We start from the raw sequence: 18,565 nt of genomic DNA on the forward strand, positions 1-18,565 counted from the left end.
TTCGACTGGGCACTGTCTGTTTGAGAAGCTTGTTGTCGCGCTGTCAGGACCCCCAACTGTTCCCCCATAATGCACCAGCACTTCTGCATGGCACCCCGTGGGGGCCTGTCTGAAGCCACCAGGGTGTGTGTGTGTTGGCTGCAGCCAGTCACAAAGGCCAAGTCTGTCATAAAGGTGTGTGTGTGTTTGCGTGTGTGTTGAGGGGGCTTGACCTGGATGTAGTAGCCCCTTCAGTAGCAGAGCGTGAAGGTGGGGGGTCATTATGCCCCCACGTGCCGTGTAGGAGTGATTGAAGTTGGCTCACTCTCTCCCCTACACCTTTCACCCCGGCTGCAGGGGGAAATTGAAATCAATACAGCCTATGATGAGGCGACTGGAGTGGGACAGGGGGGTGAGGGAGGAGGAGGAGGAGGAGGAGGAGAGAGCCTTGGCGTGATGGGTGGCTGGTTAAAGGGGGACGATCAATTACCTTGATGGATTGCTTTTTTGGAGGGGGGGGTTTCAGAAATGAGACGGATCTCTTGCTCCTTAAAGAGCGATCGTCCGCTGAAGGAGAAAGGGAGACAGGCTGCTCCACTGCAGTTTGCATAACATCCCCTGCAAAGGCTGGAATATCATCCACTTACATCTTTGTTGTTGCGAGAAGTGGCAACTGGTCCCTCCTCCTCCCCCCCCCCAATCCTTTATTTTTCGAAAAATGTTTAATCCCCTCCGTCCCCTCCCCCCCTCCACACATTCTCCCTCTAACGGATCCCCTCTCTCTACATTATTCTCTGTGCATTTTAATTTTTTTTTTTTTTCTGTCACCGGGGGCCCAGTTTCCCCGCCCACTCTCCTCATTTTAGCCTGAAACTAGAATAGTGGAGCCAAGAAATAGTTAATCTCTCCGGCTGCTGCTATGATTGGCCGCTGTATGCAGCGCTTCAGCCTCCTTGAATGAGAAACAGGGGTAACCAGGCAACTTCAGTGCTGGAGAGAAGAGGGGGAGAAAAAAAAAAGAAGATAGAGCTTTACGGGATCTTAGAATTATGGAAGAATTTTGAACATGTAACAAGCAAAGGCAGTATGATTTCACCTTGTGTGTCCGGCAAATGGAATTAACGAATGGATTTTCTTAAACACGCTCTCTCTCTCTCCCTCTCCCTCTCTCTCTCTCCTCTCTCTCACTGGGGGGAAAATAGAGCGCTCAAATGAAGGGGACACAGATGTGGATTAAAACGCATAAATGGGACACTCCAGAAAAGCATCCGCTGAGAAAAGGTGAGTGACATCTCAGTTCTGAGCTTCACTATTAACGGGAGTTTTTTTTTGTTGTTGTTTTTTTAAAGAAAAAAAAAAAACAGTGGAACTATAGAGCTGTTTGAGGATGCGAGGCAGCCCAGCGACATGTCAAGATTTATGGATAGGGTGCGTTGGCCGCTGAATGAAAATGGGTTGCGGAACAGTCCGCTATGGATGACTGAGACGGAGACAGTCTCATATGAGATAAAAAATGAAGCAAGTAGGATCAGAGAGGAGCCTGTGAGTCAGGTCATCGATGGTGCTTAGGTGGATTTGAATGTGGAGTCCTTAAAGAGCAAACGCCGGTCGCCTGTCAAATAACCTGCTGTCCCATATTGAATTGCGCACAAATTGGGGATGGAGATTTCGTTTTGAAATGGTTTCGATGCCTAAACTACACGTATAGGTTAAGCCGCTTTACAAGGTGCCATCTAAAGATTCAAATAATAAGAAAAGACTAAAAGCTTTTTCCACCACGTCTGCGCCCCCTCCCTCCCCAAATATTCAAATGAAGAGATGCCCTGCTGCAACAGCAGTAAATCATCTTCCAACGGCTGCGCGTCAACCCGCTCTGATGCCAAGTGAATGGGTGAATGATGACGCATATGTTGATAAATGTATTGATTTCCGTGCAGAAACGGATAGAAAATGTTCAGCGGGGCTGCACGGAGGGCTGAGTACCTGTGGATGAACGCTTTGGATGGGAGCGCGCAGCGCAGCGCAGCGGCACCGGCAGCGCTGAGCCAAAGTCTGCCTCAAACCTGTGAATAGGCCTGTAACATGAGTCCTCTGGTCTTGGTTCAAGTTCACGGGTCATTGTGGTTGATAAAGCAATCCTGTTAATTGTGGAAGCGGGGTGGGGGTGGGGGGGTCGTAGAAACTGCGTCATGATGTGCAGTTGCGCCGATCTTTGGATTTTCCTGATTAGAAATTGTCACATCGGAGGGAGCAGTGAGCCCCTTTTCTGCATGAAATACACTTAGATGAAACTTTTTTAGTCTCTGACTTGATTCTATATGTAACTGTAATGACTCAATTAAAAACTACCAAGAGCCAATCAGCACAGTCAGTGTAATTTAATCTTATTTTAGTCTTATTTTCTTGATAAAACTAAAACAAAAGAGTTATGCTTTGCAAAGGACTAATCCAAAACAATTAAAATCTTACATAACTTTCATGATAGGCTACTAGTGGTCTTTCTTCCCTGCATTTCCATGGTTTTAACCTCTCAAAACCCAAATCCCCCTCGGGTGAAACTGCTTTGAGCCAATATTACCAGTTCAAATGCACAATTCAGTATTCGACCATATGTCTATCATGATGCCCCATGTTTTCTGCTTGAGTGCTCATGTGAGAGCAGGCCTACATGGGAAATGGTCTTGACTATTGCTGTGAAAAAGCGGCAACCAACAGCTAGCAGCTATAAAAAGAGGCTGCTGGTGAAATAATGTGGCTCACCTACATCCTGATGGCTCAAAACGAGTCATGTTTATGTTATGTCTTGCTGGGGATGTAAGCAGTGGTTAGCGTCAGCTTTGTGACATTGGTGCCAAAGTTCATTGGCGACTTCTGCCAGTCGGCCAAACTGCCTTTAGTAATCTCCTTACAGAGGATGTTCTGCAACAGATCCTAAGCTTCACTCACTGACTCAATTGTAGGCCACATGTGTTGCATACACACACACTCACATACACACACACGCACGCATACAGTACAGTTTCCAGTAGTCATCCCGAGACAGTTCCCTGCAGCCCAGTGTGAGTTGTGGGGCTTAAGATGGAGCTGAACAAAACACTAGAGAGCATTAACTTCTCCAGTAAGGGCCTCTTTGTTAGTTCTCCCAGTGGAATCAAGACACTTAATTTAGCTCCTGACAGCGAAAACAGCGAGTGGATATGGGAGCTATATTTTATCCGATTAAGGCCATAATGCCTTTTTTCCCTTTTGCAATTATTATAAAATATTGAACATTGATTGAACATTTCCTTTTCATGCTACCTCAGAACAATTACAACAGTGCTGGGACAACATTTCAGCTAGTAGTTGTTCTGCATTCCTTTAAATTCCTTGGGGTTGTCTTGCTCATTTGCTGTAGTGTTGCTTCTTGCCTTTTGTCTTGCTGAAAGCCTGGTGTATTACCACATTTGTTGTTTCTCCACATATCACAGTGGCATTACCTCAATGTGAACTCCCCTAAGATTTCCCAAGTGCTCTGAGATAATGCATCTAACGAACAGGAGTTACACTGACATTAATGTAGTGTTCCCACATTAGACACATGATTTCTGGAGTGGCCTAAATCTTTTATAAGAGTAGTTTTAATGAGTTTGCAAGATTGTGTCTGAGTTCTCATTTTGCCGGTGGCCTTATCACATCTAGTCTATTCATTAATGAAGATGTGGCCCCTGGCGGAGGCAGGTCAGAGGTGATTTTGGCTGCCTCAGTTGAACAAAAGGGGGAGTTTGCTCAGATAGTGGTGCATTGTGGGATACTGAATGATGCACACACTCCAATGGGGGTGTAATCAGCATGACAGGTGCATCTGAAATTGAGAGTGCAGTGGGAGGGTTGTTGCAACTAAATGTGTCAGCAGCAAAGACTCAAAGTACAAGTCATGATAGTAGCTGAAGAGAAGGAACTCAGATCTCCCTCATGGGGATTTTAAAGGAATAGTTGACATGTTGGGAAATGTTTGCTTTCTTGCTCAGTTTTACATGAGAAGATCTTAAGTGTAAAAACAACCATTTGCTGTCTAACAGGGTGTATGTGCCAGTTCTTTGCAATCACTTCCTGTAGTCTTTGCTAGTTGTCTTGCAGCTGGTTCCAGCTAGGAGCATGACCCACATAAAACCACAACACTTTGGTTTTTGTATAGATTAAACAAACAAGATGCAAAGTGTTAATTAATTAGCTTTAGAAGTGCTGATGGTTAAATGGTTAAAAAAACAAAAATCTTTGGACAGATCCAGGCTAGCTTTTTCCTACTGTCTCGTCTTTATCCTATGTGAAGCTGACCCGCTGATGGCTCCAGCTTCATATTCAGCACAATATTGTGACTGTGGTGTCGATTTTCTCATCAAACTCTCAGCAAGGAAGCAAATAGGTGCATTCCCCATAATTTCGAACTATTGCTTTAACATCCTCTAGTAAAATGATCCTGCACAGAAACACAATATTTAGCCGGGCAGACCTCAGACAAAGCAATATAGTGGAAACGATCCTCACTTATTACTCAGTCTCTCATGGGAATCAACAACATCAACAGCTATGCAAAGTGCAGAACCTGAAATTGGAAAATGTTTAAATGAACATTTCCTCGCCAATATATTTTGGCTGGACCTGTTTCAGTAATAAAATTGGAAACACTTTTAAAATTACCAGCCCCCACATAATAGGGGATATTATCTTGCCCATTAAAATAAAGTTTTTCACTTTATGATGAGGCTGTAAATTGCAACTCTGTTGCTGTCCATATTTTGTTACATATGGATTCATTAAATTCTAATATCCATTTAGCTATTATGCACAAAAATGGAACCATTCTGTTTACTAAACTGTCAAACCTTATTACAGTGCAGTTTTAATTACTATTATTTAATTACATGGAGAAATGAGAGAAAACAATGAGAAAAGTGTAAAAAAATTACCTGAAAAGCAGAATAATTATGTTAAGCAAGGCTTATTTAATGTTTCCATCAACTCATATGTAGTTTAGTTAATTGTGGATATGTGTATGGATTCTGCAAAAACAGCAGTCAAGCATCATTGACTTGTTTTCCCACAGTCATGTCAGTCCCTAATCGCACTGACCCTGTTGAGTTGACAATGAGGCAGCGACCTCACCACTGTAGAGAGTATTACTGGAATCAAATGGGGCAGTGAATTGCCAGCCCATCACACAATTATTTCCATTGTGTGGAGCTTGGTGGCCAGTAATCCTTGTGCCTTGGCCTGTAACATCTGGTGAGTGAGTGAAGTGTTCAGTGTGAAGCCAGCAGTGTCGGTCTGCCTCCCATGTCGAGCCGGAGCAGCCGTCACTGCCCACTTCACTTCCAGAGGACTGGGCATCTTCAATGCATCAATGACACCAGCCATCACAAGGGACATGTAGCATGCCAAACCAGTGATTCATTAGGACTCAATTAGCTGGGAGGCATGGGGCGCCCTGCCATATGCCTCGAGGTTCCACGGCAATCTGCACCCACTCCATACTACTGTACTCTCAACTGTCTTTGGCACTGTACAGTCTGTACATGTGTGTTGCATCAGTGCTGTACAGTACCAGCACAGGGCCACAGTCTGCTCCTTTTCACAGAGCTGTCTTCTTTGTTCTATTAAAACAAGTCAGTAGTGGAGATTTAGCAACCTTGTGTCCAGCCACCCAGCTTCTGAGCTGGAAATGAGTCACAATGACCTTCAGCTCAACTCATGTTGCGCCAGTTGGCACCGTATGAAATCCTCATCCATCTACTGAAGTATGAGGCTGTGGAGCTCCAGATACTGTAAATCTTAGGAGGTAAGAAAGGCCCCCGCTCAATATCGACTTCACTTTGCTTGCCAAGAGGCGGCGTGTGCTGCCGACAAGATCTATCCACCCTCAAATCTAGTTTGTCTTCTTATCTGTGCCAAGGTAAAGGACCCCCTCACCCCATCCTCTCTGCCCCCACCACCCCACCTCGTTATTCCACAACCTGAAATTAATGAAATTAGATTTCAGCATTGAACAGTCCTTAACAGAGAATGAGGGTAATGAATACACTGAACTCCAGTTATGTGATGTGATGTGATGTGATGTGGCGTGGCGTATGTACTTGCCACCCATACACTGCTGTCCATGCATGTCAGTTGGCATATAATACTGTATGTGTGCATTAATAATTGACACTCCTAATTTGATATCAAAGATGCCAGTGCCAGCCAGGGCTATATGTTACACAGACATTCAAATATTTCAGCTCAGGTATCTTTAAAGGACCAGAGAAACAGCAGTTAGGGTATCTTTAGCTTGTGTATTTTCAAATGAAATGGAATATGCGTGCACCATTTTGAGATGGATTTGATAAAATCATTCAATCATTATTGAATCACTAAAAAGTGGCTGTGGCTTCGAGATCATGGTCTCTCTAGAGAACATTCACCTATAAAGAGCTACAGAAGACTGTTCCCTCCACACATCCCTCTGCTGCATTGTTAGATCAAGACTTGGAGGATGAGAGAGAAATGAATAAATCAGACCTCAACCACACACCTTGATATCATTTATACTGATACGAGTTATAACCAGCTACTAAGAATCACAACCTAACAAGTCAAATTTGGTTTTACAGTGTGTGATGAGACAGCTTATCTGGTCATCCCTCATTCCACTTGATTGGATATATTTATATGTACGACCCCAAGTGCAAGATGAGTCAACAATGTTTAACAAGAAGCTAATGGAAAGAGATTTTGATAGAAAACCATCCAAAATGATGCAAAAATGTATTATTTTCCATATATATCTGACATATACCAGGAGACAAGTGGTGCAGAGTCACATGACAAAACTTTAAAAAATATAGATTTTCATTGGGCCTTTTTCTGTCTTGTGTAACAGAGGGTTAGCAGCGTGTACATTTTGGACAAGAATTAAACTTTTAAACATGTTACATCATATTTAAATTTGTTTAAATTAGTTTTTTGGTCTGTGCCCTTTATAATGTAATAATGTCCAGGGAAGAATCTTGTATCTTGTATGCCAAACTAATGATGAAGTCAAAAATTGAAATTCATTATTCATTAGCAACCCACTATAGTGTTCATTGTATAACGGCCTGATATCAATGATTTGTGTTTCCATAAATGGCTCACTTTGTCTAGAATTTGTGCCTATCTACTACTCATCAGTACAGTTTTTATCAAGGCAAACAGGACAAAAATCATAAAGCAAATTCTAAAAAAAACCCCAAAAACTTTCTGTTCAAATGGTTCAAACAAATAGATTTTGTTTACAGTGGCTTGTTTTGAGTAAGTGACTTCAAGAAATGAAGAATCAAAGTGTGTTTCTGTGAATTAAAAAGCGTAACTTTTCAATAATGCCAGGAGCGCGAGAGAAGCCGGAGAAAGGAAATCAAGTCAGTTCAGAGCAGCTCTGCCCCAGTTGTAGGCACGTGCAGCCACCCAACTGCACTCCTCCAGCATTTTCACCGCATTACCCAGAAACGCTACGTTCGTGTGACCCAATTTATCAGCCTCTCCTCCCCATTCATCTGCTCTCACAGATGCACTACAGGAGGCTCCATAAGCAGCAGAGCATTCATCACCTCTGAGTGGTGAGGTCCTTCGGTTTCATCCCGTTGGGCCGTTCTACAACCCTATTCCCCACAGGCAGGACCGCAGCTCCATATGTGGCTGATGATTATAGCAGTGGCAGGCTGGCAGCAGCAGGCACTACAGTAGCTGAGATGCATTTGTGCATGCATTTGTGTTTGTGGTCTATAAAATATGTAATCAAATATAAGCTTAGCAAGGGTTTTCTTCCACTGACAGTCAATTTAAATATTGTATCTGCCACATCTCCTTACTGCAGTACTTTTTCAATCCCCTGGAGGTAATTTAGATGTTTAGTTCAGCCTAGAGGAGCTATCAGGCTCAATTCTCATGTGATTTCTTATCCCCTGATTCATGTTTTTCCCTATTGAGCACAGCGCATTATTTACAGTTTTGAGTAATCAAATGTCAAATGACAGCAAAAGTTTATTCACTCAAGTGCAACTAAAAACTCTGTGTCAATTTAACTTTATGGAAGCTGTAGTTTGCTGTGTTTGTAATAGTTACTTTTAGTCAACCCTTGCTGATACAAAATTAGCCCTTGTCAGAGTAACACAATACAGTTTACCTGCACCACAAAGTACATCCTAAAAAATGACTGTAAAGTTATGACATTGTAACCTTCCTGATTTATAACAGGACTGTTGTATTAGACAGCATTACTTTGAATTGAATTAAGCCAGTAGGTTGTCAATGTTAGATCTATTTATGTGGAAGACGAGGAGAAGGACACAGGACAGTCCATTGTCTCTGACTGTTGAATTTATCTTTCAGTTACAACTCTGTACAGATGTACGAAGACATAAATAGTATGAAAAAAGTAGAGTACTGTGGCCTCTGCTGAGATCCAAAAACTTCTTACCTCAAACACCAAAGTCATCTCACCTTAAACATGTCTCAGAAAAACTGCATTCTTATCCTGCTGCTATGACACCCGAGTTACACTTTGGATTACTATTATACATGCTTTAATGAACTTATCTGCCAAATCACAAAATGTTCACACAGACTGTATCAAAATATTTTGTGGCAAGGCACCTCATTTGTTCTCCTACATTCTCTTGTAAAGCTCCATAGTTCTTTATGTTAACGTTTAAACACATCCTCAACTTAGCCAAGTGTAAGTCTGGCTAAGTTGAGGAAGGAGGAAAGAAAGGATCATGAGGTTAGTTAGATACTGGAAAGGTCAAAGGTCAGCTGAAGCACCAGACACAAAGTATTTGTAACATTTAGCCCAAATCACAGTCTTTCCCTGACCAAAGTGCTTCAGACAACATACAACTGGTGTGTGGTACAAAATAAATTCTTCCTTTGAAAAAACTCATAATGTATTTGGCAAAACAAATTAGTATGCATAATTTCTTGGAAATTTGGTTGCTAACTTGCATCTTCAGTGTCTCAGACACAGATGGAAGAAACTGTGGTAAAAAAAAAAAAGAAAAAAAAAGAAAAGAAAAAAGAAAAATACTGTTTTTGTTTTATAGCAGTCACTTACATAGAAACCTGCCATGAGACCCTGAGGCAGAAATAAGTTGTAAAACCCTGTGGAGTGAGTAATTAGCTTGTGGTAATTTGAGGACACAAAGGAAGAATATTAAAGAATAAGCAGCATGTGTGCACAACATAGACTGAAATAATCCCACATTACAACTAGACTGTAACTCCTCAACAAAATGGGGCCTTTTAGATTAAGTAATTAATCAGAAGTGACCTTAACAGCCTTAATATTTTAGTTTATATTGTCAAACCGTGAACCTGTAGCCATCAGGTCCTCTAAAGATGGGGCTCAGCCTTGTCTCTGAGTCATAAGCAGCTCTAAAGGGAGCTGACCCTTCCATTTACCTCTGTGGGAGAAACCATACATTTCTTGATCTGGCTTGTTAATGCATCATTATTATCCCTGATTTATTAATGTCAGTGGAAAATGGTGAGGGAAGCCTATATTTATCTCCTTATGACTATTAACTAAGCTAATAACACATCTGGCATTTAAGTAAAATGTAGGATGAATATTTCACTCTCAATGGCTGATGACATTTGATTTTCCTAATCGTCTGCCCAGGCTGAGTGAGTAACTTTTTTAATTAAAAAGTGCCTGCAGGTAACAGATTGTATATTTTTGATGTGGAGCTGCGCTGAGCGACAAGCATCTGGCACAGCACCAGCGGTCAGCATGACGTCTTCTGATGAGACCCTTTAGATCACTTCTCATCAGAGCATCACAGTTGGAGACTACCCTGATGTTTTGCTCTAATCAGCCATCAAGTGTCATATTCAGAAGACTTCACTCAGGCTTGTATCCGGCCCTGCGCTTTGGGTTTATACAAAACAAGACAAACAAATGAAGAGGCAGCTCCTCAGAGAGACAACAGTGGCACTGCTTGTGCATGTTCGGGATCTGTGTGAGATCTTGACCTTGCGATGCCATTGTAATGAGAGTCAGTCGAATATTTCACTTATCATTAGCGGCATGATTAGCTGCCAATGGGCTGTGCCCGGCATGGTTTAATCCTCCCAGTCTCCAGAGTGCGATAACATATGAGATGACAACAGTTTCACACCCAGTTTCACACCTCCCGTGGTTCCATACGTCGCAGCAGCCTAATCACTCATGTGAGATTAATGAGAGACGTTGAGGTGTGGTGGGAGATTCACTAATTACACCCGCACATACTGTATTGTACTCAGGGAATAGACAGTTTGTGTGTGTGGTTGTACAAGCCTCTTTTCAACTACAGTTTTACAAGATACTTGTTACTTCTCAGTGGGAGAAGCGGAGCTACAACAAAGGTGCCCTTAAGAGAAAAGAAGAAATAGTTAAAAGTACTTTGTGGAAAGAATGGTATCTACAGTGCAGCTGCAAAAACAAAACAAATCATTGCAAAATGCCACTAATTGGGATGTTAACAAAAGTTGTAGTGTAATTTTTTTTTATCTCTCTTTTCTTTGAATAGCTCCTACAGAAGAAGAAAGAGTAGTGAAACGCAGACCAAATAACTGGTCTGAGTTATCACAGCAGAAAATACCAGACATGCTATCATTCCTTTGTATGTAATGTCAGACTCCCCTATATTTTCTCTCAGGTGTCTTTCTGTCAGATGCTACAGTCTGAAAGGAAACGCAAACCAAATGTGGGAGTTTTCATAGCGGGAAAAAAGTTTCATAGATGGGGAACTGTGAAATCTGAATTAAATCAAATAAATGAGCAAAGAAGAGGATAATAATTTTTACACAAAATACAAATAAGGATGATCCTTAGGAACTGTATGAAAATTATTATGGTTAATGCTTTAAAAGAGCAAGCCCACCAATATTAAAATTTGCATGTGCCTAATATTGCTGTTTAACTGCTAGATGGGTAAAGAAGCAACTGTTCACAAACAAGTTTACAGTATTAACTTAAAATTTCAAGGATCAAGGATCAAGGAAATCTTTATTATCCCCAAGGGGCAATTTGTTTCACAGCCCCCCGCCCCCCCCAACTAAAGTATAATGTGACTTTAGTTGTTCCAAAATATGTCACATTGTTTTCATTTTCTTTAAGTGAAACTAGTCCCCAACACCATGCGTGTGTGGTGTGTTACAACATGACAACATCTATAAGACAGCGTAACAGTAAGTGGAAAAACAAAAAGGTTCCTGTTTTGAGACGCCTGTTAGCTGCTTCCCTTCAGCTTCATTAATGCTGTCTCTCGCAGACTGCAGGTAATGTTTTTGTGCTGAGTGGTTTTGATCATGGGCAACTTTTATCTCAGCTACACTGGATCTTTGTTGTGTCTGAAAGCCATGTTGCTAGTCCACAATGCTGCTGAATCAAATTTGTGTCTTTTAAGACATAGATACAGTCAGAACAACAAACTGTAAAACAGTTATTCACAGTCAAGTTTCATAAAGAGGCTGCTTGCGAATCTTAATTATATCCATGACCCATGTGCAATTAAAGAGGACACCTTTTGGCTATTTATTTAGTTCAAAGAGAACACAAAGGGAAGAAAAAAAAAACTAATTGTCTCATTAATTACTCTCTGCATGAAATAATGACCAAACTAAGGTATCCACTGTTCCTTTGTAACTCACAAAAGCAGGCAGGGGCGGGGGTGCCAGCAAAATAAAACATGCTTCAACCTCTTTTCACAAATAGGCATTATGTTGGAAGAGAGGGAAACAAAGAAAAAGAGGGCAGGGGAGAACAGGGGTGGGAGGGAGAGAGAAAAAAGATAGAGAAATGAAGATAGAATTGAAAGAGTTAAAAAAAAAAAAGGCTGGCAAGATTAAAAATGATAAATCCATAGTAAATCAAAAAGAGAGGGAAAAAAGACAGAAGGAAGAAAAGATTGGCTGTGAGGTAACATGGTGTTTGTCCAGGCCTTCTGGAGCCTGCCCAGTTCTCTCTCCCACCGAACGTGGTAAATAGCCTGTTTTAACACACTGTTCAGACACTGAGACACAGCACAACAACAAACCAAATCAACAGTGAATTAAAGACTCGTCAGGGAAGCCACAGAGAAACATCAGAGGAGGTGCTTTAGAGAGCCAGATCCACCAATTAACTGTTCTGAGAGTGGTCCAGGAGTTTCGCGCTGGTTTCCAGACTTGCTATATGTGGTGGGTGGAATTAGAAGAATAAAAGAGGAAAGGGAGCCTATCTTGTTTTCATGCTATTGTTTACTGCCACCATAGGGAGCTAGTGACACTTTATTAGCCTGAATATGTCTGTTAGAGCGGCAGAAGCAGCCTAAGAAATGCAAACTTTCAAAATAAACCCCATTAATATTTGCATCTTGAGACCTCTGCTGTGCGAGTGTGAGTGTATTTGTTCATTTATGTCATGTATCTCAGACTTGAGGAGACCACCCCACACTCTCCTCACACACACACCCTCATCCCTCTCCCCCCTCCATCTAAATTGGGCCCAGTTATCCTGCAGCTGAGCTGGTAAAAAGGATAATGTAGGAGCACTTCAGAGGGCAGCTCCTCACTGCCCTCTTACTTGCCATGCCTGGCCATGCCGGAGCCACGCCTAACTGAGTGCACAGCCCCGAGGCCTTTGCTGACATAAATCTGCACAGCAAAGCAACTGTGTGGCAACGCTTATTTAGTTTACCAGCTGTAGCTGCTGAACCTGAAGCAATGAGGCTTCTATTTCCCTCAGAAAGTAAATGAGAGTGCTTCAAATGCCTGAACTGAATTTTTTTTAATATGTATTTTCTTGCTCCCCTCCTCCTCACTGCTTGCACACTTGACTGTTCCATTGTCAGAGGTCCTCCATCTTGTCAGAATGAGGTGAACTAATGGGCCGTGGCTGAACAGCCTGAGCTCAGAGGCTATCAGTTCCCCCTGGAAGGCCAGGAAGGCAGAGGAATGGAGAAGAAGAAAGGAGAGGTTCCTCTCTCCTTTGGCTACCATATTTCAGTTCTGCCTCGGATAAATCCTCGCACAAATCAAAGGGAATGGTTTAGTCTATAGCACTATGTTAATATAGTGCAGTTGTCCCCATTTCTTCTGCTTCTGTTTAATGTTAATGTTATTCACATTTGCACTTGCTAAAAGAAAGCCTGGTAATTTGCTCAGTTTCATCACAGACTGTCATTAGAGTGTCCTCTTTAGCTTTAATGCTCCTAAAATCCTTTGGTTTTTAGCCACGCTACCAGCGTTGCAGCTACAGATGGCATGTCAGTCTGTGGCAATCTTAGCTGGCTGGTTGGTCCACCACTTTGGTCCAGATTGTAATATCGCAACAGCTATTAAATGGATTGCTGTGAAATTTTATGTTAACATTTTTGTTTATCAAAGGATGAGTCCTCCTGGTCTCCAGTATTCTACTGATGATCACCAGACTTCCTTTAGTACCACTGTGGGTCTCACATATTCGCTCTTTCCCTGAAATATCTCAAAAGCTATTGGATGGATTGCCGTGAAATTTGTCACAGTCATATTCCCTTCAGGATGAATAATCACTTTGGTGATCAGTTAAGTGTTCATCTAGCGCTCTAGGGTCAAAATTTCAATTTGTCTTATACATTAATTTCTGACTAAATACCTGAAAATTATTGACATCCTTATCAGCTGCACTTCGTGTTTAAATGAGATGACAAACATAGTAAATATAATACCTGCATAATACCAGCATGTTAGCATCGTCAACCCAGCTCACATTAGCATGTTCATGTCAACATTTAGCTCAAAGCAGCACTGTGCCTAAATACAGTCTTGTTACTTCATTTGCATATTTTCTATGTCTCTGTGGCCTTACAGCTTGCCATGATTGTGTGTAACATGATTAACCCGCTGAATCATATGGTCAGAAGTGTTAGAAGTGTTAATAGATTGCAGCGTTACCCTCAAGACCCATACGCCAGTCAACCGTTCGCTAGTCAAGAATCTAATTAGTCCAACAAAAGCAAATTAACCTTATCTCAGATTTAAGGGCTATCAGCCACTTGTAAGGCCACATGAGACGACCTTAGTGTTGATTGTGAGGCTGTGATAAGAGCTGATGGAGAATAGAATAAGAAGTCCAACCCAGAAAGAATATAATATTTCACAACAACACAGATTAAGGGCTTTAGGTATAGAGAGGATATAGCAGTAGTTGGTCGGCCCTCGCTGCCATAGGTGACACAGGGTAACACAGCAGGGCTATTTAGAGGAGCTTTGCTAGGCCAGGTTGTGACAGTTGTGTCCCACTCCATAAGCTGGGGGGCATTTTGTAACAAAGATGACCAGCGCGAGGTGCCAAAGTCAGTCTGTTGAACAAACGTTCCACCAGCCCCCGGGCCATGCCAGCCTTGGCTGGGAAGAGACGGAGATGGTCCGGGGACGGGGCCTCCCCGCTCCTCAGCAGTCACATCGCAAGCTGGAGAGCACAGACTGCACCTTCCGTTGGGACCGGAGTGAATGGAGGTGTAATTGGCCATATCCAGTGATAGATGGCTGTTCAACCTTTGTTGCTCATCGGCGGCAGGATGCAGGAGGCTTGTCTCACAATATGAGGTTGATTGTGCAGTCTATTAAACACCAGTCTCAGGGGGAAATGTTACTTACTGGAATGCTGGAGCTTAAAAGAATCTCAAGAATGATCTGATTTAAATGCCTGTTCAGTGATTGCCCATTATATCTGTGAGACACTAAACATGATTGAAAATCTGATCACACTTAATGAATCATTTTCATCCACAGAGAACTAGAACTCAGTGTAATTATCAGAAATTACAATCTTTTGTCTCTCTGCAACATAAATCAAAGATCTAAATTATAGTTTTATTTTATTACAAACAAATTATCATAACAAACAAATTCCTTATTGTATTGTGTCTGCATCAATCATATAATTATGAAGAACTGAGAGCACTAAAAACACTGTAAATGTTATTTTTGACAATGATACCAATTTATAATGTGACTGGTAGAGTGTTTAGATTGACCTGGCTTCAAATCAGTAAAGGATATAGGCAGCTTTATGACAAACTGATCAAAACAACATAGAAAGAATGGTTTACCTTCATGAGAAAGATTCAGATCACATCTCATTGTACTGAAGCTGTATCACAAGATATATACACCTAGTTCACCTTGTAAAGGTATGCATTCAAAGCCCCCTCCCCCTCGAAAAAATCAATGGCTTGCATGATTGATGTACTTAATGTTAAGGATGAGAGAGTTGCCATACATCAGGTTTTCTCACAGCATGACTGTTTTTGTTCAATAATGCAGTTACAGGGTAAAGATTCTGACACAAGCAGGAAACAAACATCTCCAGAGATGATTTGTGAAATTCAGGCAGACAGGCAGACAGAGACAAAGAGAGCAGCGGGCTGATGGAGGGAAATAAAGAAATGCAAGCAGGAGTGAAATTGACTTCCCTCCAGGAACTTTTCCTTTGCACTTGAGAGAGGTAGTACTAAAATGAACAAATTAATAAATAAAGGGTGGTTTTTGTCAAGGGCTTTTGACATCCTCCAACAGCTGAGGGTAGCTGGAGTAACGAGTGACGCTCTTTAACTCTGACCCAAATCATAAGAGACACTGGGAGCTGTTAAAACACGAAGCAGATTGGGGAGTCTGGGTGACCTAGATAGCATTGGTTTTGAAAAGCAGCCGTACATCACATTAAATCGCTCTTCCGTCTAATACAATGAGGCATATCTCCCTCGTTGGTAATGAAAATTACATTCTGATAAGGTTCTTTGTGACATGGAAAATACCTCTACCATGGCTGACACTCCAGAGTTCTGTCTGAGACATACTTATGGGGAGATTGCCCCTTTGCCTGGACCTGGGTGACATTATCTGCCTCATAAGCACACATGAAGGGTGACACGTGGTCTAGACAGGCATGCACAAGTAGAACCGGTGGCAATGAAGTAACTGCAATGGCCCGTTGTTCAAGGAAATGAAATACGTCTTAACATCACAGCTCATTTTGGAATAATGGGAAGGTTGAAAGGCCTTTTCTGCAGGAGGAGGAGGAGGCAGATGTAGCTGTAGAGATCCATTTGTTTTATGCATACATACAGTATGTGAATGCACAAAGCTTTGCATGTGCATCCTGAGAAACGTCTATCTGAAAGGTTTGTTTCACTCATATTAATGTTTAAAAAAATAATCTTAACAATACAGTGGACGTGGATGGAATTCCATATTGGGTGTTGAAAGTATTGTAATTTTAAACTTCTGCATGTTCTGTGAATTATCCATCCAGGGTTGACAGTTCCAATGGAAAACGTCCACAGGAAAGTCTGCAGATAATTCAGACTGACCGATTCGGCAAAGAAATGTCACTGATTTTTTTTTAAATTACATTGTTTAATTATGTGAAAACCACTACTGAGTTTTAATTCACCTCTGACCACCAGGCAGAAGTTTGAAAGTGTATTCAGACTGAATGTGAAGTGCATTTTAGAGGCGGCACAATTATATCTAAAGTGGGTGCAAATATGCGAGTGTACGCACAATGACCCTGGATGACATAAACTGAGGCGAAGATGCTTATGTCAAAAGCAAAAATTTCACAGATATGCTAAACAGGAAGAAACTGGAAGAAACTAACAGAAAGAACAGGAGTTGGTGGTGAGGTCTGACATCAGACAAAGGCTGAACTTTCACACTAACGCGCACAAGCACGCTTCACACACACACACACACACACACACACACACACTGGTGGTGTGTATGCTGTAGCTACATTTCTGCTATCTGTACTTTTAGCAGTTACAAGCATTTTAATAGGGAGTGCAGAAATGGTCTAACAGTTAAATTTGTATAAATGATACAAACTGAACATTTGCTTTGCATTCAGCTTGTCTGCTCCATCAGAGAGTGATATCTCAACCTGTGGGAAAAAAGTGAAATTCTATTTTTATTTTTTTGTCATAGGCAAATCACTGGAATGATGCAGAACCCTCCATTGGTACTGTCTCAAAATAAGGGGACTTGAAAAGACTCTTAAAGTACGTGTTAAAATGACACTCAGCTCACACTCAGGTTCCTACTCACTCTCATTATAGACACTCACAATGTCATACAATGTCACACAGGATAATGTGTGCCCAGCGCTCCATGTGCAGCAGCTCTTTTCAGGCCAGGGAAGGCTGAAGGCCTCTTTCTCTAACAATGGGCCGTCACCATGCCAACAGAAGCAGTGCCAGCCACTGTGCCAGCTTGGCATGCCCCCCGTGTTAGCAGTAGATGATTCAAGGGCATTAAAGCACAATGTGGGGGGTTCTAGTTTATAGACGGCTGTGCCAGGATTCCCACCACAGTTTGCTCTGAAGCAGCCTGTCATTCATCGCTCTCTGCTACTTCCCCTCCTCTCGTGCTGTTGGCCTGAGCTGGGAGCATTAACAATCCATCTTCTGAAAATTTGCTTTGCATGCACAGAAGCATCGGTCATGCTTTAATGTTCTATATTTACTTGCAAGCGGCACATAAAACAAGAGTATCAAATATTTCGCCACAGGTCTCCTTCAAGGGTGGGTGCTGAACAGCAAGCGATTTCTGCTCTCTCATTAAGGATTGATGATCTAGAAGAGATAATAACATCTTTGTTGATTTGTTAAATTGGTGCCTGCCATTTTGTATGTTAAATTAATGTTGTAATGAGTGATCAAGGGGGGGTTGGGTTGTCATATTAATTTTTAACCACCTCTGGGTTAACATTAACTGTCATCCCTGTCTCCTCGCCTTGCAGTCCTCGGAGCAAGTGATTGTGATGGGCTGTTGGACTGCATCTGAAGGACTCTACCAAAGAATAATATCCATTCCTGACCTACTCTGAAGAACGATATTTGATTCAATCAATGTTGCAGTCTCCCTCGCGGGGAATTACACCTGAGAAGTAGGTGGGCCCTCACAAAAGAGCAACGGTGGACCATGTGATACTTGACCTTCACGGAGAGAACTCAGACACACTCCAGAAGATGTCAAATCTGATCTGAAACTTCTCTCGAGAGGGTCCGTTCAGCTCATAATTCAATCGTCTTTTCATGTGTAGTTTAGCAATACTCAGTCACCATGGGCCAGCAGTGAAGGAGCGCAGTTATCAATGCTGGATCTTCATTTACTGAGGAGTACCAGACATCTCACCATGGATTTGAAGGAGATTTTCTCCACCAAAGAGCGACTGTGAGAAAGACGGCAGTGTGGACACTGGGAGTTTGGAGGATTAGCTAGTGTGCTGCTAGCCCATGGTGGATCTGCTGTGAGCAGGACAAGGGACTCAGTAGTGGAGAATGTCAGCGGAGGCCGAGCTTCAGCCGGGTGTCAAAACCAGCCAGCGAAAGGAGTCCAGGAGGATCAAAGGTATGTGAGACTCTACTCCAAATCTCTTTGCAACAATAAGTCTGCAATGTATATGTACATAAAGTATTAGACTCAATTGGTACATGTATGCATAATTTGGTGGATTGAGAAATGAGCCTGATAAATAAATACATATATATATACAGTATGTATATAATGTTGAGGGAAAAGTACT

General features: G+C 41.9%; 1 protein-coding gene across 4 annotated transcripts in view; it reads left to right on the forward strand.

The window, feature by feature from the left end:
* Positions 1–18,565, forward strand: part of LOC108883846 (disabled homolog 1) — a 58,273-nt gene that overhangs the window by 14,100 nt on the left and 25,608 nt on the right. For 2 of the 4 annotated variants that reach the window (XM_018677362.2, XM_018677368.2), the window contains exons 1-2: positions 728–1,260; positions 17,780–18,390. In XM_018677362.2, coding sequence (XP_018532878.1) covers positions 18,321–18,390 — 70 coding nt within the window. In that variant the 5' untranslated portion in view covers positions 728–1,260; positions 17,780–18,320. Of the gene's footprint in view, positions 1–727; positions 1,261–16,963; positions 17,040–17,779; positions 18,391–18,565 lie in introns of those variants that run through there. The other 2 variants (XM_051070131.1, XM_018677367.2) reach the window with 2 other exon arrangements.

Source organism: Lates calcarifer, linkage group LG4 (assembly GCF_001640805.2).
Source record: "Lates calcarifer isolate ASB-BC8 linkage group LG4, TLL_Latcal_v3, whole genome shotgun sequence".
Lineage (NCBI taxonomy): Eukaryota > Metazoa > Chordata > Actinopteri > Centropomidae > Lates > Lates calcarifer.